This window comes from Rhodnius prolixus, unplaced genomic scaffold (genome assembly GCF_049639745.1).
Source record: "Rhodnius prolixus isolate KJV_2025 unplaced genomic scaffold, Rpr scaffold_6, whole genome shotgun sequence".
Taxonomy (NCBI): domain Eukaryota; kingdom Metazoa; phylum Arthropoda; class Insecta; order Hemiptera; family Reduviidae; genus Rhodnius; species Rhodnius prolixus.
Genome location: NW_027411634.1, coordinates 7,933,521 through 7,959,807, shown reverse-complemented (window position 1 = coordinate 7,959,807; position 26,287 = coordinate 7,933,521). Strand labels below are relative to the sequence as shown.

General features: G+C 31.9%; 2 protein-coding genes across 9 annotated transcripts in view; one reads left to right on the top strand and one right to left on the bottom strand.

The window, feature by feature from the left end:
- Positions 1-20,178, bottom strand: part of Gyc32E (Guanylyl cyclase at 32E) — a 41,533-nt gene extending 21,355 nt beyond the window's left edge. For 2 of the 8 annotated variants that reach the window (XR_012462850.1, XR_012462851.1), the window contains exons 1-6: positions 18,993-19,191; positions 18,182-18,295; positions 14,747-14,906; positions 12,361-12,566; positions 10,655-10,772; positions 1,733-1,848 (exon numbers count right to left, since the gene is read on the bottom strand). Coding sequence is in view for 6 of the 8 variants with exons in the window: in XM_074142492.1 (XP_073998593.1) it covers positions 1,733-1,848; positions 10,655-10,727 (189 nt within the window). In the remaining 2 variants the exon portion in view is untranslated. Of the gene's footprint in view, positions 1-1,732; positions 1,849-10,654; positions 10,773-12,360; positions 12,567-14,746; positions 14,907-18,181; positions 18,296-18,383; positions 18,521-18,992; positions 19,192-20,042 lie in introns of those variants that run through there. The other 6 variants (XM_074142492.1, XM_074142495.1, XM_074142490.1 and 3 more) reach the window with 6 other exon arrangements.
- LOC141461428 (uncharacterized) lies at positions 18,565-26,034 on the top strand. Its single transcript, XM_074142540.1, has 8 exons — positions 18,565-18,795; positions 19,758-19,925; positions 20,051-20,342; positions 20,953-21,101; positions 21,202-21,314; positions 22,103-22,350; positions 22,425-22,606; positions 24,163-26,034. The coding sequence occupies exons 1-8, from the start codon at positions 18,703-18,705 to the stop codon at positions 24,322-24,324; spliced, it is 1,407 nt and encodes a 468-aa protein (XP_073998641.1). The 5' UTR covers positions 18,565-18,702; the 3' UTR covers positions 24,325-26,034.
- Positions 26,035-26,287: the final 253 nt, after the last annotated feature.

The window sequence follows — 26,287 nt, the reverse complement described above, 5'->3', positions numbered from 1 at the left end:
AGAGAGGAAAAGGGAGAGAGAGAGATATAATATAACTGAATCTATTTCGTTTCTGAAAAATCAGCAGGAAAATATTATGGATTACATAATCTAACCAACTGTTGTAAATATATATATATATTTACAACAATTTACAAAACTCGTTGATTTCAGTCTTTAAAACTGTATTTCACTAATTGATTGCGGTATTAATCACTAATTTAAAGCGGCATTTAAATGCAACATTTAGAGCCACGAACAACATAATACTTCAATAAAATTAGTTTCTGTTAGTTATAATTCCATTCCAACCCAATCCACAGTTATACTAAGAGAAACTGATTTAGTCAAGATTACTACAATCAATCAATCAATACTCCTTAATTATCGAAGCTGGAATATTTACTCAAAGAAGCCTGTAAATATTTGATGAAATTATTTGTGGATTGTGTAAAAACAAATCTTTTTTGTATGCAGAGGATCTCTTTCTAGTGAAAACTAAAAATAGAAATCTTCATGATTCTGTTTCTTCTTGGGACAGTAAGAGAAAGTAAAACCACGACTTACATTCATTACTCTTCACCACTAATCGATCTACAGCAGCTTTTCAATGTTTATACCTCTTACATTAGATTCTTTAAAAAACACAAAACGATAAGCAAAACCAAGGAAAAGAGGAATCAATATTTTACTACAGCATTATAAAAAACAAAACAAAAAAAAAGTCAAGGTTCGCTTTCATAATATGGAAAATACGAGATACATTTAAGCTGAATTGTTACACAACAGTACTTAATTTACATATCAACCAATAGCGCAAAAAGGTACAGTTAATTGCAGTATCAGCACTTAAGAGTTCACAAAACAGTAAATTAGTCAATAAATTAGCATTCAGTTAAATAATTAATGAATAATAATAGCATCGCGTGCATTTAGCAAAATGAATTCAAATTGAGCGTAAATTTTGCAGTAGGAAGTTACCTTCCAAGTTTACAATATCAAAATACGAGGAAGGAAATTTAAAGCCACTACCACCCACTTTTGTATTGTACCTTGGTCAATGTAGCACAGAAAATTCATTAAAAACTTGCAGAAACTGACATGGTAATAGAAAGAACATTTTAAACAAAAATGTAGGGAAATTACACTCTCAGTATGCTGAGGATTATAGATTGTAGAAGGGATGCTATAGGCTAAAATTAGGTAGAGATTGGGCTCGCTAAACCCAAGTAATTGCAGCACACAATTACCTCTGAAGGTTTTGTCCGTATTGATTGAGTTAGGATGTTATAAATTATAAAGCGGAATCCTGCCTAGAGGCATTCATTGAAAAAGGAAGATTGGGAAGGTTTTGGGCCCAATAAGAGAATGCCCATAAAAAAAAGAGGGCAGAAAGGCGAGAAGAAAATCAAGACATAGGCTAAGATGATGGATGAAGTTGTTGGATGATGTGGAAGACGATCCCAGGAAGGTAGGTGTGAGTAGATGGAAAAGTGAAAATAAGCTAAAATTAAGCTTAAACGAAAATTGTAGCTGGGGTTGTAGCACCATTTGTTTTTATTATTTAATTTCTTTTTAATATTCAAAAATATTTTATGAACTTAATTGTCTTGGCACAATTACTTTATAATAATTATAAAGGTTGTATTAATTTCAGTACACAGTAGAAAATAAAAAAGCTTGCATTATTCGTTATTTCTTTCATTAAAATTTGGAACCTCAATTACAAAAAAAAAAAGGCATAATTACTTACAGCAGTTTCACCGTACGCTCCCAGAAATCCAATTGTAATTGATTCCGAAAAATTGTGTGCTCCAGTTCCGGTCAGGTAACTGTAAAGTCTTGTAAACCCTTTTTCAGACTCGTTACCTGTAAACATAGAAGAATGTTTGAAGTGGCTATTAAAATTTAAAAGTTAGACCAATAAATGTAACAAAGTAATTGAAAAAATTATGGTAATATGTCAAAAAAAAATAATAATAAAGCATTTCAATTTTAAGGTCATTAAGATGTCCATAAGCCTTCCGTAATACGAGTATAATCCTTCAATAGTTAGAATTCAAAATTCAAGATCCTAATCCATTGCTAAAACGGAGTCTTCCCTAGCCAACTTAAACCTATTCATTCCTCATACCTCTTACTTCCAAAACCTCTTCGATGTCCTGAATAATAATTAATAATAATAATTAAAACGTTTGAGGTCAGTAATAGTTTGGTTCTATTTGTGTCAACACTGTTTGCCAACTCATTTAAGCCTCCTTTCAACTGATTAGGGAATTATCTCTATGGATGTTTCATGTTGCAATAAATTCATTCTAACTAATGCTAATCAACTACAGATGTATTAATGGGCTTTGCGCACTAATGCCTTTATTGACAAAGGAAAACAAAATTTATTTAATGGATTACAAAACAATGTTTTTGTAAAAAATGAGATAAACCTGTATTTAATAGTTAAAAAGTTAAATAAGTAGTTGATATGTGAATGTCTCAGAATATACCTATTACTATCCTAGATCTTACTAATTATCCGCTAGATCTACTAGATCTTACCTTCTTGTTTATTTTAAGGCGTAATAAGATACCTACAGAATATTTTTAGAATTGTGGCTTGTTTGCATTCAAAAAAGATAATTCTGACTTAAGCAGCGAGCCCCCCACTTTGGAAAACTCTGCCTTAAGAAAACCAGCCAAAAAAACGCCTCCTAACGATTTTTTTTTCATGCCCTGCTCCTTTGTTAGAACTTTGTGATAAACTACCATATTTTTGCTTTTGTCCTAAAGAATACGTGTGCCACCAACACTATTCAAATTATAAATTTAGTCATGAGTTAACTCACAAGACATTCCTGTTATCAAAATTATATACTCATAAAAAGGGTGACTATCACGTGACGGTTTTATTATAATGTATTGTAATTATTAATTAAGATTCAAAAGTTTTAATAATAACAGATTTTTGATACATGTAGGGACTCTTGTTGAAATAACATTTATTTAATATAGAGTTCCGTAGATGTGGGCATTTTAATTAAAATAATAATATTTGTTTTTTCTAACTAATAAAAAAGTATGAATTATGACTTTTTCTTTAATGGAAAGAAGTTTATTAATTAGATTTTATAAAAAGGAACCCAGTAATTAGTAGAAAGGTTTTCTACTCTTTGGAAGAAGAGTTTATGAGCTACTTGCTTTTTATTTCACTCTCCCGTAACATATCCTCAGGATATTTTTTAATACAAATTATTGAACAATTATTTGAATTTTATTTTATGTAAATAAATAAAACAATGGGTAACAATATATTTTGATTTAGACACATTTCATATCGTTTTTATTCAGTGTTTTCTTCTTTTTTTTCTAGTTACAGTAACATTTGACAAATTGTTTTAGAGGCTGTTGACGTTGTCACTAATAACAATCCATCTTGTAAGAGGAAGCAGTTCTATGGATAGGACATGTCAGTAGAACATCCTCACAAGGTAGTAGCAGGGCAGGTAAGATATATGATTTTTTTTAAACATCTTAATTCAGAACTGAGTAAAAGAAAACTTTACTTTCTCGATCGTACTAATATTTCTTAAAAATAAATATCCAGATTCGAATGGAATGTCCCTTTTTTATACTTTTTACCTTTTTATTTATTTATTTATTTATTATTATTTTTGTAAAGGGTAGTTAAGAGTTTAATTGCGTGATTCTGATGTGCAAAATAACTTCGACTATATAAAACAAGTTTTATTTAAACGTTAAAAATGCTGATCTTTAAAATGTTATTTTAGGTTTCTTAAATATCGGCCAAAAATCTACTGAATTGGTAAAAATTAACATCTTTACTCTCATTTTCCTTTTCTTAACAATCTAAATATTTAATAAGTTTCGGCGTCATTACGTCATCTTGAGCACTTTCTAAAGTTCAGAAATCTCTGAAATTATTGGAAACATTGGTCATTACAATAAGATGAAATATTATCGTTTTGATTGCCATATTAGACAAGATATGGGGTTTTGAAATTTGGTAGCTTTGCAAGACACTCAAACTTTGTATATCAATATCTCGCTTTCTACACTAAAGAAATCAATGAAATTTGGTACAATTATAGCTAACACTGGTCTTTACAATTAGATGTAATATTATCGTTTTAAGTCCAATATAAGGGAAGATATAAGGTTTTGAAATTTGGCACTTTTGCAAGTCACTCAAACTTTGGATATCAATATCTCGCTTTCTATTGTTCAGAAATAAATGAAATTAGGTAAAATTATAGGGAACATTGGTCATTACAATTAGATCAAATATTATCGTTTTGTGTCCTGTATTAATGAAGATATAGGGATTTGAAAATAGGTAGTTTTGCAAGACACTCAAAATAAAATACATAAAATTTGCTTCAATAATTCTTTGGGAATTTATAGAAATTGTTTTAAATGATGTAGAAAATGTACTAAATAAAATATCAGAGTAAAAAAATTTAAAAAAAAGATGAGACGAAATCAAATTTTAAAAACGAATTTATGCATATAAATAGATTACATACAACTTGATCAATTGAACATTAATTATTAAGCAAGGAATGCGTAATTATTTTCCCCAATCACGTTTTCTAATTAACTGAGGTATTATTTATTTACATGAATTCTTTTTAGCTTGGAACTGTGTGAAATTTTTACATAATACTCAATTCTAATGTGGGTGTGTTAATTAAACTAATTGAGATAGCAGCACCACTTTTATAAATAAGGTGTATATGGGTTATATGGAAACTGGATATAAAACCATTATTCAGAGATCTGGGTCATCATGGGTCTAGGTAGGACAGACGGTGGCTCACATTGGTATTATAGTATGAAGGGGTGTGAAGAATAAAACTGTGACCCAGAGGTGAGTGTACTTGCGGTGTTAAGCACGATAGATTGGGCTCAGTATAACCCATATTAATGTTGTTGCAGCGATTAAACTATGCGCAAGCCCTAGTGTAGGTGGAATCTGGAGGCGTCATCGAAGTAGGAGTTGACAAAATAGATTATTCCGAATGGGATGGTCCGATCTAGAAGAAGAGATAGTGCGGTTTAAGTGAGGCGCATTTTTTCTCTCTTACCGCGAGAATGTCAATTTTCAAAAAAATGAGTCTTCACCTGATATAGATTTTTTGATTTATTTTTAGCTCCGTTGTGAAACGGGAATGATATGGTAGCTAAATAATGAAAGACCGCAGACCGTCAGAAGGAGAGACCATACTTTTAAAACCACTTTTTCGGACACTTTTGGAAATTCAAAACTTTTTTATTAACCTACATTTTTATAGAGGGTTGCAATCTTGCAAGTATAACTAGCTCAGATCTTTACTATTTTCTCCGTTCAAATGAAAACTAGCTAACTCAGAAGATTCTTTCATATTCCATTTTAGATAGAAATATTGTTACAAGTCAGCCTAGCATTCTACTACAAGCCAGACCAAGAAGAAATTCTACCACCAATATGGACAATGTTAGCGTTAAGATGGTAAGTTAGAAAGTAGTAGAAGCTTCATCAGCGGCAGCTTTTCAGTGCTGACCTTTATTAAGATGCTCGCAGTAGAAAATATGCTTGAAATCGCTGAGGAATTTTGTTCTTGAGGCATACTTTCCCATCAAACATTTTACAAAACACACAACTTTTTTTTTGCTTCGTCTTCAGGATACATCAAAATTTTAAATTCCCCGTTAAAACTGTATTTTGGAAATTTAGTACTAGCAGAATACCTCCGCTCTTTGTTTTGAAGCCTCCTGGGTAGTTGTCAGAAAATGATATGCTTGCATATATGAATTATAAATTTACAGTACGTTCAAACTTTACAATACTTTTGGTTAATAGCTGGGTAACTCTAACTTAGCAAGGCGCCACGGTAGCCGAGCGGTTAGAGGCGAGACCAGCGAAGCTAATATGTATTGTGGTACTGGGTTCGATTCCCGGTCTTTAGGCCTTGGATTTTATTTAAAGGTTAATAAAAGAAATTTACAGTAAAGTATGTTTGCTAGTCGCCTCCGTCCACGACACCTTATTGGTAGTTGGACGTTAAGCCCCGCCTGAAAAAATAGGCGATTACTTTACTTTACTTTTACTTTAATACTCTAACTTAGCGATCAAAGTCTCTTAGCTGGAAATACACTCTACTAAATCGAAAACACAGTTAAAAGATTAAATACCAAAATATAATAGATATACGAAAATTATATATTTTCATTAATTAGAACCCGATCAAAAACAACTGATGGGCAACGGCGAAACCTTTCAGTTAAACACATCTTTCTTTACTAAATCCTCTCCAAGAAAATTTCCTCATCGAGATCCGATACAGCATAGAACACATGTTGCAATCCGAACGAATCTCAAGTTTTCTCTTTAAATATAGAGTCAATTATAAAAATTAATCGTACATCAAAAGTGAATGGTATATAACATTTTCATTTATGAGTATCTGAATTTCAAACTATTTTAAATTGTTGCAACTAGTACTGAGAAAATCTCTCTTTTTAAATAGCTTAAACACTACGATTGATTATTTTAAGAAATTCATCCTACGTAAAGATTTAATTTGTTTGTTAGCTGTGTGGTCACACAGCATAACTGAATAATTATGAGATGAAATTCAGTTGCTAGGCCCTGCTATTTCCAGTAATCATTATAATTAGTGATATTCTCCGTATCACTTTCATAAATTCATATCTTTTGTAAAAAGAAATTCATCCACAATTTAACATTTATTTATACATTTACCAAGCAATTATTCCCAATTACAAGTGTGTATATATAGGGAACTAGTTTGCAAAGTAATTAAACATAATTAAACCACCTCAAATAACACAAAAAAAATTAAAATATTAAAAAGTAAATAGAAAATTAAAAAAGGAAAAATAAACTACATAAAAAAAAGTTTTTCATAGTGCCTTGAATAATTTTTTTAAATTCTACTTCTAAATATCAGGGAACCTCACCACTAATAATTCTTGGGAATCATCAAAATAAAAACATCTGTCGTGAAAATTTACATGACTTACTCTGACTGCTATTCTCATAGATATAAATAATAAATTTTCTTCAGAACTGCGAAAATTGAAGATATGTAAATCTTATCGACACTATTCAGTTTTGTAAGACCGTATATAAAAATGTAAATTTACTGGGATTCTTACCCCAATCCTCCCCAAAAAATAGGCCTAAACCTATTTTTTTTTCTTTTTAAATAAATAATAAAATAAAAACCAAAAGTAACAACTATAAACCTGTACGAATGCATTGTCCAATGCATCCAATTTTCGAGAAAATATAAAAAACGTAAACTATCCATTGAATATATATATATATATATACAGGGTGACCAAAGTTATATGCTCCACCCACTTTTTTTTTTAACGGCGGGAAATTTCGAAAAAAATTCGAATTTCGAGAAAACTCGCAAGCCAGGTTAGCCTGGAGGTTATCACCTGCTCTCTGTATCTGAGGAGGCACCTTTAAAGGCACAGTACATGCTTCACAAGTTGAGTAAAGTGCATTATTTGGTAAATTAAGGCATAAGTTTGATCCTTTACATGAAAGATATTGATCACTTACATATGTGGCAGGAGGTTTCCAATTTTTTTGGTAATTAAACGCAACTCTCCCAAGATTACCAAATAATTATTAAACCTTCTTGTTTGTAACAGATGTAAAATTAATTTTTAGCCCTTTTGTGTATGTTTGAGGACATCTAAAGCTCTTAACGTTTGATTTTACTTAGAAAAATCACTCGGAAAACGACTTATTTCCCGATATTAAGAAAAATAGTAGCTTTACGGCCTTGGCAATAGTTTTAGTAGAAAGGGGATGAAAAAATACAAAAAAATGACCTATCGCGTGCTCTTCTTTCTCTTTGATAACAAGTTAAAAAAATTGAAATATGATTAAAAATACCAGATTTTGAAATGGCCTAGCACCTTTAATTTTGAAAATATCGAATTGCGGTTTCCGGTTTCTTTCATTACTTTTTATACTCTTTAAAACTGTTATATGAAAATGGGGGTCAACTGCGAACCCTCACTTTTGGTCGCGCGTCAGCCGCGTATGCGGGCAGGAATCTAAAATCAAGTCACATATTCTGAAACTAGAGGTGACGGGCAACAAATTTTTCCTCTACCATTTTTTGCTCAGATTAACCGTTTAAGCATGAAATGCATTTGAGCCGTCTTAAAATGAACACCCTGTATATATACGATATATATATTTTCGGTTGAGAATTCTTCTTCAAACTCGATCTCAGAAAGATCTTTAACCTTCCTAAAAAATAAATATACACATAAATAGAACTGTACAAACATGACACTCCTCTAACCTACTAAGCTACATGAAATACCCGTAATCGAATTTTTCGGAGAAAATATTTCATAATAAGAGTGATAGTTCTACATATATACGATTAGTACACTAAATCATAGATGCGATTATCAAGAAAATCTTAAAAGAACTGAAAAATACAAACAGTAAAGTGGTAATTCTTATTGACAAATTTTGACACAAAACCCTAAGCAAAATATCAAATTTAAACTGTCTTAAGATATTTCATTTTTGAATTAAAGTGGGTACATATTCACACACAGACCAATTTGTAAAAAAAACCTCTTTTACGTACTCCAATGAAAAGTGAAAATAAAAAGTCTACACGGTTAAATAAATACTTTCTTCTATCAAAAATAAGTCAAAAAATCTTCAAGAAAATAATTCTTTTGCTGAAAGTAATGAGTGTAATTGTATTAAAGAGCCACTAAAATATAGGTGGTCAGAGGATTGCCTAAGATTTATGGTCGGTAGTGTTTTGGCTTCTTCCCTAATTTGAAACATCAATCACACTCAAACCAAACACACCTATATTCCTTAAAACTCGCCACTTACTTTAGGTTTTCAGAAAAAAAAAAACATGTTCAATAAATATTACATTTACAGATAAAAAAAGATATAGCTATTCCAATTAGCTAATTTTTTTTAAAACTCTCAACCAGTGCTTAAACTGTATCTTAATATTAGAATGAACACATCTAGGAACTCCCAAAACAATCAATATTTTAATGAATATTTTCACATTATATTATATAAGGTATTATATTAGACATTATATTAGGTATCAATTTTAAAAGTTTAATGAAAATTGCTATAGACATTTGAGAAAACGCGAAAAACTTTAAAAAGAAAAATCCATTAAGAAAAATCGGGTTCCCAGTTAGAAGATTTTGATTGGTGCTTTCTGCTTTTTGTTTGTAACATTGTATTACTCTCTATTACACACACACACACACATTTAATAAAAAACAGTTTTGACAACACAAATGGAATTCCCGATGAAAAATCAATTGAGATAATTTGACACGATCGCCATACTTCCTTTTAGTAGCAAGAAGAGAAAGTAAAAAGAACTGTTTGCAGTAAAATAGAAATTACGGATAATCTGACTGTGGTGCCTTTTGTAAGTATTATGTACGTGACAGTTCCCTAAAGTCCTTTATTTAAACAGATTATGGGCGTAGCAAAGTGCAATTAAGTCAATAAGATTGAACCCCACTGAGGTAATTTGTCAACATAATGTTTGATATTGCCTAGGTCACATTGACTATCGATTACATTATTTTCAGAAACTATATTTAAACAAAAGTTTCAGCGATTCCCAGGTTTTTAGTTTTTTCTCCCAACACATAAACACACCAATTTGTAAAAACTGTTTTTTTTTTGTACTCAAGGGATTAAACAAGTATATTTATGGTGAAAACCAAAATCTAAATCTTTACGATTGCAAAACTTCCTCTTATTAGTGTAATAACTGGATAAAACAAATAAAATTTACTCCCTAAGGATAAGATCAACGCTGGCAGAAGTTATTGCCCTACTTCTACAGGTATATATAGAATCTTAGCACCCAGATAGATAGGACACGTGACCTGAGTATGTGATGTCCTCTGCGTGGAAACTACGTATCTTCCCTTTCTCTAAAAGTAAAACGGAAGTAACTTCTAGTAAGATTTCTCTGATATATAAGATATTTCTTAGGAAAGAAAATAATCAGTAACAAATACTTAAGCACTTCAAATACAAGACATACTTGATATTTTATCACGTATGTCCTAACGTGAAACAAACTTTTCCAAACATTTAGCTATTTATACTTGACCTAAAACTCAGGACATGAATCTTACACAGATGTTTTCCAGGTTGAAAAGGTCACTGGGAATGAGAGAGCAGACAATTCGATTTGCGCCACAATAACATTGTAGACAGTCGAACAGGGCAAAAAGAAGCACCTGAAAGCGACTACAATAAAAAAGGAGAACTAAAAATGATGAAAGACGTCGACTCCTTCAATAGTGCCAAGATGAATGGCTGTGCTTCCGACAGATTAATTAATCGTCAACCACAAAAGCATCTACTGAGGCTGGGATCTGTAATTCCCCTAGCTGTGCTTTATATGGAGTGACGAACATAATGAAAGCTGTTCGAGACGAATAGTGTTCAGGCTTATTAGAAAAGGCAAGACTCTACTGTCTGGCTTGTAGACGAATGGTTGAGTAGTCAAGGCATTGGACATATCTAACCATAATACTTATAAATAAAGCTAAAAAAACAAAATTACTTTATTAAATTTTGAATAAGTTAAAATTAAACAGTTTACATTACCTTGGGTAGGACAATGCGTTTCTCCGCAAGAAACTGTGACCGGTATCGAGATAAGAAGTAAGAAGATAAACATATTTCTATCGCGTCAGACAATCATGATTGTTTGGACCACCTGAAACTGTAACAAACAACCAAGACACAAAATATTTTTAAGAAGTTTTACTAAATCAATAAAAATTGTTTGTAGGAAATATAGTTGAAAATCGAAGTATATTTGAATTAAAATTAAGGATTAATTTTTAATTTCAATAGAAAATCTTTTGGGGAAAATAATTCTGCAATTTTCCAGCGTGTCCAGAAAGGATCTGTTTTTGAGCAGGTAATGCCAATTTTGCAGGTGGGCTTAACGTCCAAATTAAGTGTCGTGGAAGGAGTCGACTAGCAAACATTACTATATTTTTCTCGTATAACATTACATAAAATCCAAGGCCTAGACTGGGAATGAAACCCGTACCACCATACATCTCGGCTTAGGCGCCACGGTAGCCGAGCGGGTTAAGAGGCGAGACCTGCAAAGCTAATATGCATTGTGGTACTGGGTTCGATTCCCGGTCTTGGCCTTGGATTTTATTTAATAGTTAAATGAGAAGTAGTAAAGTACGTTTGCTAGTCGCCTCCGTCCACGACACCTAGTAAATATTAGTTGGACGTTAAGCCCCGCCTGAAAAAATAGGCGGTTACTTTACTTTACTTTACGTTTTACATCTCGGCTTTGTGAGCCTCACCGTAATTGAGCATTCCTGTAATTTTTTTTGCCAGTTATTGGAAATCTCATCACTCGGTGACATTATATTTTTTAGGAAGTCGCCTGAAATTAGAGGAAAATTTTAATCTTTTTCCAGATTGTTTTTTCCCCCCCTCTTTTATTTACTCCTTCTTGGGGGAAGGCAGCGAAAGCCATCAGAACCCATTAGAACGGCACCATGAACAAAAGGCTAAGGCAGTGCATATCTTACGCAGGTGATTTACTAATATCGGGAAGAATATTTCAAACACCAATAACAAAGTGAGGTCATAAAGAAGAAGCAGTAATCCTAGGGTCTGAAGTTGTATAGTTTCGACCCAGTAAGTTACTTTAGGGATAAAGCAACAATTAACTCAGGGGAAATGAAATATCGAAGAAAAAAAGCAGAATTATAATTTCATTTCAGAGTGCTATATAATCTAGCAAGGCAAAGCTAACCACATATGTGGACATTAGGGTATATGTGGAGAGAATAGAAGCGTTATGTATTCTAAAACGCCGTTTGCTCGGTACCAGGCAGATAAGGAAGAGAAAAAACTTAGTTAACTGATGTGTTGCAAGATCTAAGAGAGATTACTTTAGTTATGGCTTATCCTGAATGTGCAGATGCGAGGACGTTTCGATTTAATAACAAAATTTGTAGAAATAAGTAATAATAAATACCACTTTTGAAACGAATTAAAAATATTTTCAAAAATTCAGCATTACAGGTAAATAAGATTAATGACGTTAAGTTCCTGTCTGAGACCCCCATTTAGTGTAATGCTCCATTCTAAGGTAAAACTTAATTTTTTTTTTTAAAAAAAAAAAGTTGAATGCAAATATTCGCAAACCAAATTTTCCAAATCCATTAAGGAACTTAATATGTAATGACCAAAACAAAATTATTCAGAACTTACAAATGTGACCCATTGCGTACGCATAACGTAATAAAATATTTTTAAAAACTCGGAAAACTCACCCACAGTTTAGCCGGTTTCTGCTGTCTTGCGTCCCGTTGGGATGCCAGACAAGTACTGAAAGCGGTTACTGGGCAACAGGTTCATCCGAATGTGTGCGTGGTTGTGTACTGAATGTGCTTTACAAACAGTCCCCACTACTGTACCCTTGTGGGCCAGACTTGTGGGAGGAAGTTCTGTGATGGTGGTACTACTACTTCATTCACACCTGCAAACAGTCAATATTGGAGACTTTTAACGTTTCTACTACCTTGTGTATGTTCTCAAGAAAAACTATTATTTAATTGTTTTGTGACTTCCAGTGAACTACAGAGTAGTTTATTTCAGTTCAGAACTTGTTAACAAGTGTAAACAGGGGATGTTTACAAATAACTAAAATTGAATGTATACTTAACTAAAGCTTTTTAGTATTATTTATTTTCAAATTATTATTTATTTATTTTAAAATATAAAACTATAAAGGATTAATGATTATTATAAAATATATTATCATAGGTTTTTTCTGAAATTTTTAAGAACAATTTGAGGGGTTTAAACATAAAGGCGTACGGCCAATATTTTTGTTTTGATGTCAACCAATAAATAACGCAACCATTTATTTTCATTTCCATGAATTTGGCGTTTGACAATTTTTTGGGATGAATTAAATATTGGAGAGAATACACCTTAAGTAGGAACGACCAATAAATAGAGTAAGTTGAACCCAGTTTGTTGGTCACATTCTTATTATTATCAATGGATGAAGTGCGGATTCCCAAGACTCTGCAGAAAAATAGTCTTGTTATACGATTCTTTAAGAGGTGTGTTATTTGATGCCTTCTTTCCTTTTTACGCGTTCTCCTTTGGGCTCATTATACGTGACAAAGATATCATGCCGAAATCTGGCGATTATAATGCTGGAATCATGGAGGCCAATGTCTCCTATTTCTGATAGTCTGCACAGGGGCTCCGGGTTCATGAACTCCACTGTAAGCTGTAGATGAGGCTGATGTCGAGTACGGCCACGAAAGGAAGATTTAAGTAGCTACTGTAGGCATGAGCGAAAAATTAGATTGATAAGGAAGGCTGGAGGACTAAACACAATAAAATATAAAATAATGACTGAGAGTTGGCTATACTGAATGAGTACCGTACTGTATAGTGAAAAGAGAGTAAAAGATGAACCCTCAAAAAATGAATGGGATGGAAAGTCCCAAGCAGTGGTCTGGTGTTCTTATTTGCCCTACCCTGATATTTTGACAGCTTCTATTGTCCTGAGTCTACCTGGCTTTAACCCCATAAAAACTTTCATAGCCACTTCATTCAAATTTTGAATTTCCTAATTCTGTTACACTATATTGTTCTAGGAGAAACTTATCCTTTTTACAAGGCTCGTAGTTTTCCACCAGTCATTTTAGCCTGCCTCTGGCCTCCTAGGGTCATAGGCCCCATAACGCTAACTAGCTATACTAAAGCTCCAGCTAACAGGGTATAAGATACTTTCCAGTCGACCAGTCATAGTCTTTTCAGAGGTAGGATCAACTGTGGTAGAACACCCAGCGGAGAGTTTTAAGTACAAGCTTTATGTACTTAAAACATCAACACGCAATGTAAGAGTATAGGTTCAAGATTCTTTGAAGATCAAAACAGAAAGAATGAAGTAGATTCTCGAGAAGTATTTTGAAATCTATTTGGAAATAAATTCACGAAAACTATTCTGAAATCTTCAAAGGCTGGTCACTGATACGTTTGAGAGAGAAGGCCAATAGTTCTGCCAGTAGACAAAGGTTTTAAATTAGGATTTACATGTCCTGGTACATAGCAGAGGAGGACCAATAGCAGATGGGAAGAGAATAATGAAAAGTTGAAAGGCGCAATGGAAGGTCTATTAGTTTGAATGTTTGTATTTAAAACTAGTTAATCGTAAATACTATGTAACGAAGTCCTCTTTCTTTAAATCCCTTCATTAGAAATGTCCAATTAGAAGCAGGAAGCTGAATAGAGGTTTAAATCTATGCTAAAGGGAGGTAAAGTTACTACTCGAAATTATATTCCTTACATTTGCTCTTCAAATATAGTTAAAACTGAAAATATTATTAAAATATGGTGAATCTGCCGATTTCAGCAGGTTCTGTGTTAAAATAATTTATGGTAGCGACAAGATTCAAGAGCTTTAACTTGTTACTTTTCCGATTTTAGTTTAAATGAGAAAATCATTAGCTCAGGATACGAACCTTGATTATAATTCCCAGTATAATAACATTTACTGGACATTCTCATCGTTGGTAGCGAACGTGGAATTCTCTAACCAAACTGATGAATCAAACTTTGATGATGTATGAAATTCAAAAATCGTTTAGAATTAAAGAATACTTTGCACCCAATGAAGGAAAATTTCAATACTATTACCTTAAAGCTATGGATTTCAGAATCTCCTTCGGGGAATCCGGTTTGATGATTAATCTGCCGGTGGAGATGAATCAAATTCTCTTGTTACCCGATTTGAACGTATCATTTTTGATTGGCTCGTACCATCAGATTTGTTAGGGAAGTTCCGCAAAATTCAAAACTAAAACAAATAAATAAAATCATTTAAATTTTGAATTATTATAAAAAGAGTTAGTGTGTTTCACAACAGATATTAAGTGAAAAAAAAAATTTGTAGAAGATATAAAAAATCTCTAAGTTGTAAATTTTTTACTTTATATTTCAATTATAATATAAATAACAGAAGACAAAATACATAACTCGTATTAAGCGAAAACAAGTACTACTACGTTATCATGTTATTTTAACATATCTAAGAACATCTAGCCTCTGAAAAAAACCTGGAAGTCTCACCAAACAATAGTTTTAGTAGCAAACAGACCACCACATATATAGTATTGAGCGTTCGGCGATTAAAGGTGTAAGAGACAACTGAGAACGTAGGCAAGAAAGAGTCGGTATACTTTACATCATGAATTTGTCTACCTTAACTAAATCAAATCTTTAAATATAGAATGATTACTTTAGCATGATACACTATAAACAGAATAAATACAACATTTTTCCTCATACAATTTCTTAAAAATTTCACTTTAAATTTATACCAGAAAACCAGTTCTTTATCATTGGGGTAAAACATAAAACGAGTTGATAAAAATAGGAGTCATGATGTTTAGGAAGAGGGGCATTAGAGAGCTAGTGAAACTTATTACATTTATGTATAACTGGTGACATTCGGTTAGTGTTCAGTACTGAACAAGGTACTTAACTTGATACTATCTTAGTTCAGTTTAACGCCATGCAGACTCTGACAACTTTAATAATTTATTTCTATTGTTTTATGTCAGCTTCTTCAAGTAAGTAATTAATACATTTCTTTTAGTTACAAATATTTCAGTAGTTAATATTTGTCATCATAACAAAATTAAAAATCTGCTGCAAACACCCACACCACTGACTGTTACCGTAATTTACTTAATAACATTTTCATTATACTTGAAATTTGGACGAAAAAAATCGTAAAAACCAAAATTTTATTCAGTAAAATGATAAAATGAATCCCCTCAACCGATTTTCTTCAAAATTAAGAATTTTACTTATATATAGGATTGCTCTAATTACAATGGTAATTAAACACTTAAATGCCACTTTGGAAGGAATCTTGACCACTATGTCCCAGAATTACCTTAAGAAGCATATCCAGCTGTAATGGTTTAAATAATTATTATAGACATATAAGTATGTTATATGTATATCCGCATGTGATGTTTAAAGAAAATCGTTGGGAGTCATTTATGAGAAAATATCTTAACAGTAAAAAATCGATTTAGTGAAGTAGCCCTTCAGGTTGGCTGATTATGTTCAAAAGCTTATTATCGATTCCCATGATACCAACAATCCGAAATATCAGTTTGACTTTTTGAGATTTTTACTCAGCACCAATCACCAATTCGTAAAAATAACTTTTTCTGAATCAACGTATCCTTTCAGGCAAAACTTGAACTTTTGTAGTAAATCTGCATGGTCGCAATACCTTCTCCAACCAGTAACATACAATATAAAAATACTAAAATTTTACTAAAAAAAAAAATTAAAACGAAATTTCATTACGTCAAATGCAGAAGAAAGAAATGCACAGTTTTGAAGGAAAGAGTAAAAGACTGTTCTTGCTAACTTTATCGGAAATGTGATACTAAAAATAAGAAAACTTTTGCTCTTGAAACACTATAACTTATAATATTGGTATATTTTAAATGTGATGTAAAATTAAACATCACTGGCGAATCTATAACGATAAGAAGTACGGAAAGAGGAACTTACACGGGCAGTTTTAAAATGAATATCTTTCGATTTTACGAGGAAACTATAAAGTAGTCAATTGCTTAGATTGATTCTAAAAACCGAGCCGGCTACTCGTATCTGTCGTTTAATGTTTAGTAAGACTAGTACAAGCCATCTGTCAGTTAATGGTGCTGGTCCGAGAATCCGTGGAAGTGCTCAATATAATGTTAGAGGATTCTCTTGCAAAAAATTTTTTCATCGGTTTACATCAACTTCTCTGAATTGTATATTTACTTCATGTTAAATTATCCAAAAACTCTTGATATTTTGTTGAATCAATTTTTTGCTTTTTTAGTCTAAGTTTTAGGATAATTTCATTTTGTAAATTCGTAAAACCTTATGAGCGATCGTAAGAAAGTTTGTGTACATGATTAGTGCAGTAATTATCTTTATGATCTTCAAATGATTTGCTAACAAATTAAACACCTTATTTAAAATTACTTACATTTTTCTACTTGTAATATTTACTGTAAGTTAATTGGCTTATTACTAGTGAAACTTAATGTTTGTCGGGTTGTTATAAGCTATTGAGTACTTGTTGTCTAGTAGTTTACGATGAAAGTAGTTTGCACTTTAAGTAGTGCTCACTGAAATAAATATGGTAACCAATTGTAAAGAAAGTAGAATCCTACACCTATAAATGGATTATGCAGCCTTCAGGAATTTCTTACATATAATCGTTTTAAAGTAATATAAATTCTACAATTCTGATTTGACATTGACGTTATAAACATGAATTATTATTATTATTATTTTGAATAGTATTCCTTACTTTATATGGTCAGAAAATGATCGATGAAGGAGAAAAAATTTGTTTTTGTTTTGAATTTGTATAGTTCTCAGATTTTTTCCCTTTTACTTGCCTAATTATTCAGATAAAGTTTAAGTTTCATAAAATATTATTGACAGTTTGCTTTATTTTTGGGCAGCCATCAACTGAAGATTTTTATCTAACTTTATCATATCTGGATAAACAGAGGGATATCCCAGCCTATTACTGGTATAACACAGTTATAAATAATTCATTCTGACTCCTACGACTTATTTCTAACCACCCTAAAATTAAGATGTATTCATGACGAATTTATTACTTGAGAGGCTCTAGGCGTAATTCAATGTTTAAGGATCTTCTTAAATATTTTCGGTACCACTAGAGTATGCACTATACAAGAATGCTTTTATCATAGTTCGTCTTCTAGGTTTGGTGATGCGGCTTTAATAATTTGATTACACAATTGTTTCCTACATATTTTAACTAAAATAAAAAGGCACAATTACCTTCCCTCCTGCGATCAAATTTGACATTTACACCCTAAAATTTACTAACTAGCGAGATGTAACAGTTCGTCGAGTTGCACCTATATACTTCGACTTCATGGCCTTCACCCTTCAGGCCATGGTTAGTGTAACCTACAGGCAAACGTACATAACTGAAGAAATGTACATAGCGCATTGCTTTCACCACAGCCACTGCCTGCTGCATGATATGATGAAAATATAGGATATTACACTTACGAATTTGATTTTCTCTTACACAAGCCTCTTTCAGCTCCCAGACCGATGATGATCAGTACGAAGTTGATTGAACTCTGAAAAAGTACAGGGCGGCTCGAATGCTTATCACTTTCTCTAGAAACAATGAAATAAGAAAAATAATTTTAGAGTGCTTCAAACTAACTTTAAAATATAATGTTAATCATTACATTATATCAATTACATGCTATCATATTACTTGACTCCATGATGGTTTGCGGTAAAAATTCTCATTGCCATAACAAAAAAAAAAAAAAATTCTTACAGCTGACGAAGGACATCCATGTAATAGCTCTTTAGGTTGGACTGGTACCTGCAAACTGAGCTACGAGTGCAAACCACTAGCCGACCTAGTGGAACAAGGACATACTCCAGAATTGTGTGATAATGTTGGAGGACCTATTATCTGTTGTCCTCAACAGACAGTTGAAACGACTCGTACCAAAGAGCTACCACAACCTGAAGCTCTACCTTTAAAGCAATTTTCGCCAATACTATTAGGAATGAAGAATAAAAAAACAAATGTGCCTTTGGATACGATTCAAGAACCATCTGAATATCCAAATCCAATCAGAAAGATGACAACGTATAGAAAGGTAAGCATATAAACTAAGTTTTGACGAATTAGATTGCAAGATAACACTAGCAAAGTCATAAATTTTCAAAAATACGAATTTTCTTCCTTAAAAACCTCTGCATATCATGCTTTTGGTACATTTATTTATTTGCAGTTAAATTTAAATAAATAATAATTCATGAAAAATATTAAACAATGCACTTTAAAAAAGCTCACAATAACAGATATATTTCCTCCAGTTTCGTCCAATTATTTTTCAAGTATTCATTACCACCAATTAGCCTTCACCTACCCTTCATCTAAATTAAAGAAATACATCCCGGCGTAACTTAATGTTCATCTAATACACCTTCATTTTCATCCTAAACTTCTTCAGCATTGCCATCGTGATAATCACAAGAACAGTCTGCAAGAAAGACTAATCTTTTTTCGGCCCAAATGACAGCATACAGATAACAAATATTTAAAAGACAAAGGACAATTTTAAAAATTTATATGAAAATAATTCAACATGCATTTTTTAATTTTCATATAAAAATTATTTGGTATTTTTTTTTATTACTTTGAAAAACAAACAAGAAGGCACCTAAGTTCTTTTAGTGTATACGAGCAGTTTGTGATTCAAAATTTCGAATCATGGATCATTAGTTTGAAACTACAAAGCTAAATTTCGCACACACTAATTTTCAGCTTTTTTGGAAAATCACGTTCACAAACGCTTTTAATTTTGGCCAAACTGAGAGGATTTCTGAAATGGATTTTTTTTTAAGGAGTATTATTTTTCTTGATTAGCTGAGTTTAGACTGTAGAGTTTCCAATTATGTTACTTCTCTTTCAGGATTTACATACATATATTGAAAATTGATTTAGGGTTGAGATTTATTTTATGTTTTTGTTAGAATTTGTTTCACCACACTAAGATTTAGGACGAATTTAAAAAATACTGTACCCACTAATTAATTTATAACTCATAATTTACAGCGTATTGTCCGTCGACGACCATGTGTAAAAAGATATTCTTCACATATATTACTGAAAGCAGAAGATGATGTAGACTATGTGAAGATCAGAACTCATTTAAACAAACCAATTAGAGCGAAACGTAAACCATTACCCATCAGAGAAACTATAGTGTATCCTGAACGCAAAGTATGAACTCTATCTATTTGTTTTTATTATCCTTAGTACCCAGTAAAGACCATATTTCTTACTTGGTACCAACTCTTTGGAAAGTTTTATTAATTATTGCGTTATAATAAGTCTTACCTTTCTAGGTTACGTATGGCAATCTTGGAAGTTCACCCTCTTTTGAGACTATTAGTGGATCTACTGGTACCTTTTCTTATGGTTCACAAATGACTCAACCTAATTTACATTCAATACCTTTTGCTTATCAATCACATCATCCATTTCACATCTCTTCGCCAACGGCGGCTGCTGAATCTGCATTTTTTGGAAAATTTGCCGGAGATCAGGATACAGCATTATCACTAGATGACTTATCAGAAGCACAATCTACTGCAAGACCTAATCGTAGTGCACAGAAATCTCGTCCAGCAGAAATGAGTAAGTTACAATTTGGTTCCACAAATGGACTTACGAAGTCGAACTTTTTAAGCCATTACCTTTACAATTTTAAACAATTACTACCAGATAGCAACCCATTGCAGGCAATTTACTACCAGACAGAAATTTTAAATTTTATTCGCCCTTGAACCTATTAACGCCAAAAAAATAGTGAAACTAATGAACAGATTTTGCATTCTTGCACTACACTTGCTGACTCAGTCTCTCACTCAATCGGGAGTCTCTACAACAGATTAATCTACCATTGATGAAGGATGAAAGTCCAACACTGGTCAGGGATGTAATAAACATGGGTGCTATGACGGATAGTATCAAAGATAGTATGTTAACACGTAGCAAATAAAATAAAAATAAAACTAATAAAAAATTAATAATACTTTCAATAATTAGCTTTTGTATTACATTATTAAGTTCAAAATTCTTATTTTATGTACGCCTTTTAATAGCAAACACTTTTAAGCTTTGAAAGAGGTGATTATTTACTCCAAGCAAGACAATCAACAATCCTTTTTCAAATTTACGAAGATCCATTACAGCTTTATTTATTTATTTTAATAAATCGATGTCTAACAAATACTTTATTGTTTAGTGTGCAGTTTGTATTCAGAGATTGTTACTGAAACTGTGGCAGAACTCTCAAAAAACGGATTACTATCAGTAAAGTCTGAAAAATGTAGTTTGGTAGCTCCAACACCCTCTCAAGAAAGAACTGTCTCTCCTGGACAATTGCCTCATGTGGTAATAATGCATTTCAAAGTTTACATTGAAAACAAAGTGAAATATTATTAAAAAAATATTTGTTTCTTACTAAAATTAAGTAGGTTTTCACTTCAAATAGGTTGGTCTTGGCTACACGGACAATTCGGAAAAGTTACAATGGGATGAATGTAGTGGCGCATTGATCAGTGAAAAATATGTGCTTACAGCAGCGCATTGCACACATAGTCCACTGTAAGTAAATTGACAATTAAAAGAAGAAAGTTATTCATATAGAGTTGCTATATTCCCCCATCATCATCATTTCATTACAGTATATGTCAGGAATTAAAAAACCGTTTAGAATTTACAAAAATTTGTTTGTGATTACCAAATTTTTTATGACTGCTTATTTATTTGAAGATTTGATAATGAAACGAAGGATACTTATATTAACAAATTGTAAAGCCTTTGCGGAAAAATATTTTGTTACACACGTAAAATAGAAAAGAGCGTACTTGACAAGAATATTAAAAACAAAAAAATAATCACCTCCAAACAAAACGATTAATTTGATTTAATAGTGAAGAGAGCAATATTTTATAACAGTTCTGTATTTATTTGAATATCCAGGTAGCAACTTTTCTTATAAAATAAATAAATTTAAAAACTATATTATTTGCCTTCTAGAAAATAAATTACAATATAGGTTTGAAATCAATGGAGGTTTATGTTCTCTTTTTTTCATCAATTCCATCTCAATGCATAAAGGGTCAAACTGTTTTCTTCATTGTTGGGACAAAATGGGATAGAGAGAATATGAAATTGTACTTTAGAAAAGGGACATTTGATCAAAATGAATGCTTAGAAAAATAAAGAGGTAGAAAAAAGCTGTGAATAAATTTGCAATGCTCGAACCTGCTCAGGTATCGTCAGATAATAGACAAATCTTCATTTCTTCATACGAAAATTCCTCAAAAGATCGTAACATTAACAACAATTTTTAGTTTTGTTAGTATGCTCGGAAAATTTCTTTCTTTCAGAGGTCAACCTACTGTTGTAAGTCTTGGAGGAACAACATTGGGATATAAGAGTTCAGATACAGAAATAGAAGTTGCTGAAATCGTCACACATCCTCAATACAATAGCACAACTTATTACAATAATATTGCATTGCTAAAATTAGCAGAAAAACCAAATTTTTCAGACAGTCTAAGACCTGCTTGTCTACATTTTGACAACCACATACCTAAAGGACTACTAGTTGCTCATTGGGCTTCTTTACCCCCAGGTATTCGTTAAAAATGAGTTTAATTTAATTGTATTTCAACTCGTATTGAAAAACCATATTTTTCTTTGATTTAGTGACATTGGAAGTGCGTATTAGTAAAAATGAAAGTCATAAATTTGCCGATAAAGACGGTCTGGGGTTGCAGAAGACAAGAATGTCTTTAGCTGACAACAAAGAATGTGATATAGCTCCTGAAATGGATGATGCTTTTGTTTGTGCACACCTAGTCTCCAGCAGGAGTACTTTAAATTGTCAGGTATGTATTGTTCAACTTTTTTACACATAAAAAATTATACATAACCTACTTTCACTATTGATAATCCTTATTTCACGGAAGATTCTTCCTGCCAAACCTTATTAACCCCACTTAAAAACTCTCAAGCAATTAAATTACACGTAGAACTAATTAAATGAAAGATAATAGAGAAAATAGCTACTAAACAGTAAATTGTTTACCTAAGTTTTTTTTTTCATTAAAAACAATGCGCCTACAAACAAGACAAAGTGCTGTGGTCATTGTATAATAAACTGTAAACATATGATGAATGCTTTAAAAATGAAAGAAACTTGTAAGATCAGGTTTCGCGACTAGAAAAGAGTTTCTGATATGGCACCACAAAAGCTGATATTTCTAAAGTTAAAAACTTGCGGAATTAAAGGCGGCACTTGGAATTTTATTTTAACAATTATTCAACCAGAACATCTCAGAATCAGAATGTTTTTTTAGAGGTCACGCTAAAACATGTTTTAGCTCAATGGTACTTAAAAATGTTATGTGTTATATTCGGTTTTCTCTAAATTGAAATAAATCCTCTCTCGAGTAGTCTGTGACATGCAACAGTTCTGTATATTCGAGAGTTTGGCCATATGAAGATTTAAGAATTTCAGAGAATATCCAGTTCCATCTAATGCAAGAAACTGAGCTGTAGCATTTCTTCTGAAGATATAGTCATTATACAACCTCCATTTGGGAATTCTGTGTGCAAACTAAACAGCAAAATTAGAATATGTAATTAATTTTAAATAAATCTCATAATCTGATGCGAGCTCTGTTCTTATTTCGTTTTTCCTCTGTTCTTAGAACGCTCGTAACTTAATATACGTATCGTAGAGTGTCAACTACGGAATATCTGAGGGATTTTGGGGAGAAGTGTATAGGACACCAAAGAGCCGTAATCCCTACCACAACTAACGACAGATAACCCTCTCTTTCTAGAAATTTCCTACAGAGCTATTTTCTTTAATTTTTTGAACGTATCAGAGCGCCAAAGAGTGATTATGAACCATGCGTCTGCTCTACCTGGGATTCGTTTGTGTCACTTCATCCCTACCCTTAATCCAAATTATAATGTTAAATATTTTTAATTTTTCATTGCTCAGCGCTTTTATTTCAATTTGTTTTCATGAGAATCGATTTTAAACGGAGTTCTAGGATCACGCTTCCCATTAAAGAATCTTTTTTTTATTTGAATGTTGAATATAAAGAAAAAATGACGTGTGACACGATTTTTTCCCTAACAACTTAAGTAGTCATACAACTGCTTGAAGAATTATTTTATTTCAATTTGTATTGGGTGACATTGATTTTAATTGAAAAAAAGTTAATCAAATTTAACTTCAATTGAAGCATTAATCCTTTATTATTGAGAGCAATCTTGGATTTTCAAAAAATGTAATTTTCGATATTAGAAGAACTATATAAACTCCTTATTGTTACAAAATATAACTCTATAAGTTAAGAATTTACTGACAGATAAATATTTTTCTTTTATTATTTTATACAATGATAAAATCTTTTAATTTTTATTGCAGGGTAATGGAGGAGATCCCCTACAAATAAGAAGTCCATCTAATAAATGTCTCTACAATATTGTAGGCTTATCTGTCGAGAACGTGTGCGATGAATCAGTTCCTATTGCTTTTACAAAAGTGAGCCAATATGTCACATGGATTGAAAGTGTAGTCTGGCCCTAATTTTTACAAGGAGATATTTTTATTTTAATTTGGTAAACAAAAAAAAATCCTGTATTAGGTAGAAAATTAGAATCGGCTTTAAATAATCATTTCGTTATCTGAGTGCTTCTGTTACATGAGAAAAATTAGCGAAACGAACCCTATTTTTCTAGTTAATAGGCCAATTAATATCCATTCCTTCTCAAGTCCTTTTAGTAAAACGTTGCCTCCATAGGAAAATAGAAGTCATGACTGGGACAAAAACCAATCCCTGAATTGAGCCACCTAAAATTCACAGCTATACGAATAAATTTACTTATAACAGCTTAATACATATTTAGCTTATATAATCTCCAGTCCAATTAATATCCAATTAATTAATCCAATATAAAAGTTACGCTTTTTCGTGCAGTTATTGACGATCAACCTTACACAACTGTCTTCCTACCCTTTAAATATACAGTGAATTTCAATAGCTAATAAGCTAATTACTAAACTTTTTTGCAATTTTTAAAAATAAAATTTCACGTTTTTTTTCTGAATAGAAGTCCAAGTCTATAGGTATTGTGTTGTTCCAAATTTTCCTTACCTATTAGTTACTTCTGGCTGATGAAGTGTGAAATACAAAGCATGATTTTGTGGGCGAGTGCATGGTACATGAAATCTTACGGATAGGACTTCGGAGCAGTTAACCTCATAATTTGGCATTTTGAAACAAAACGGTTATTTCTGAATTACCTGTTTTCAAGAGACTCCAAAACTGACCTTAATCAGTTACTTAATCGTTATTGCGAAGCATAGAAAATCACAGGAAACGGTTTATTTTGCAGCTTACACTACTGTTTTTACCTGGTTGTGTTGGCATTTCAAATAATGAATACCAATTCTAATTTTGACTTGATAAGGCGGTAGCACTGGAATTTACATCATGGAATTCTTAATTTCCCAGCAATACCTGAAAAGATACCCTATAGATTTTGCTGACATTAACACGTAGTCTCACGATCACATCATCTTACCTGGTCCTCAGCTTTCCAAGTTGCCCACTCTTCAACGCTATTGAAGAGAGAATTAAGTAGAGGTTAGCAATGGATTCTCCTTCATTGTGAAGGAAACATTATTATTGCGCATTAATTAACACTAATGTCCACGCACGATTTTTGTACTGTATTAATCAGGAGAATTCAAGTCTGTTTGCTACTTCTGCATTTTCTCAATAGACGCTACTGAAATCGGTGAATTACTGAAAGAGAAACAATTTTCCAAAGCTTTTCTGGGCGAAACCAGTTTTCGCTTATAGTCCTGGACCTGATCTTCTCTCAGCCTAAACGATCAGTCATGATATGAATCGGGGTTTCAAATTTATTTTGTAAGGGCCGCTTAAAGCCTCAGACAAGCAATTCTTCTTGAGTTTTTTTCGATGCTTCTTCTTAAATGTCAAAAATCAAGAATATTCATTTATTAAATCACAGCAGAAATTTTCCAAACATCAGATACAAGCCTTTATTATTTTATTATAATTTTTTAATAATAATAATAAAAGAGGGTGTGAAATGAATCTTTTAAAAAATTAAATTAAGACGAAATTAATCTAAAATAAAACATGATTTTTTATTTTGAAAAATTTTGTGACACAAATACGAATTTGAATTTTTTATTTTTGGAAAATAATTTTACATAGTGTCCAACAAAACTTAGTTTTGTTTCCATTCCCCCCCCCCCCCCATCCAACATCCAAAAATTATCCAACAAATCACAACTTTAGTTATTTATTTGTTTTTATTTATATTTTGGTAATTCTCCATTTCTATTTTTATTTTGTTAAATACTAGTACAAGGCAAGTTATGCTTACACAAAAACAATAAATCATCGCAACTACAATAAAATAAATTCCCCACAAAAATATACATTCAAGAAGACAATTTTTTTTTTAATTTTTAATTATTTTGTTGTTTTATTTTTTTTTATCAAGTGTCCTCACAA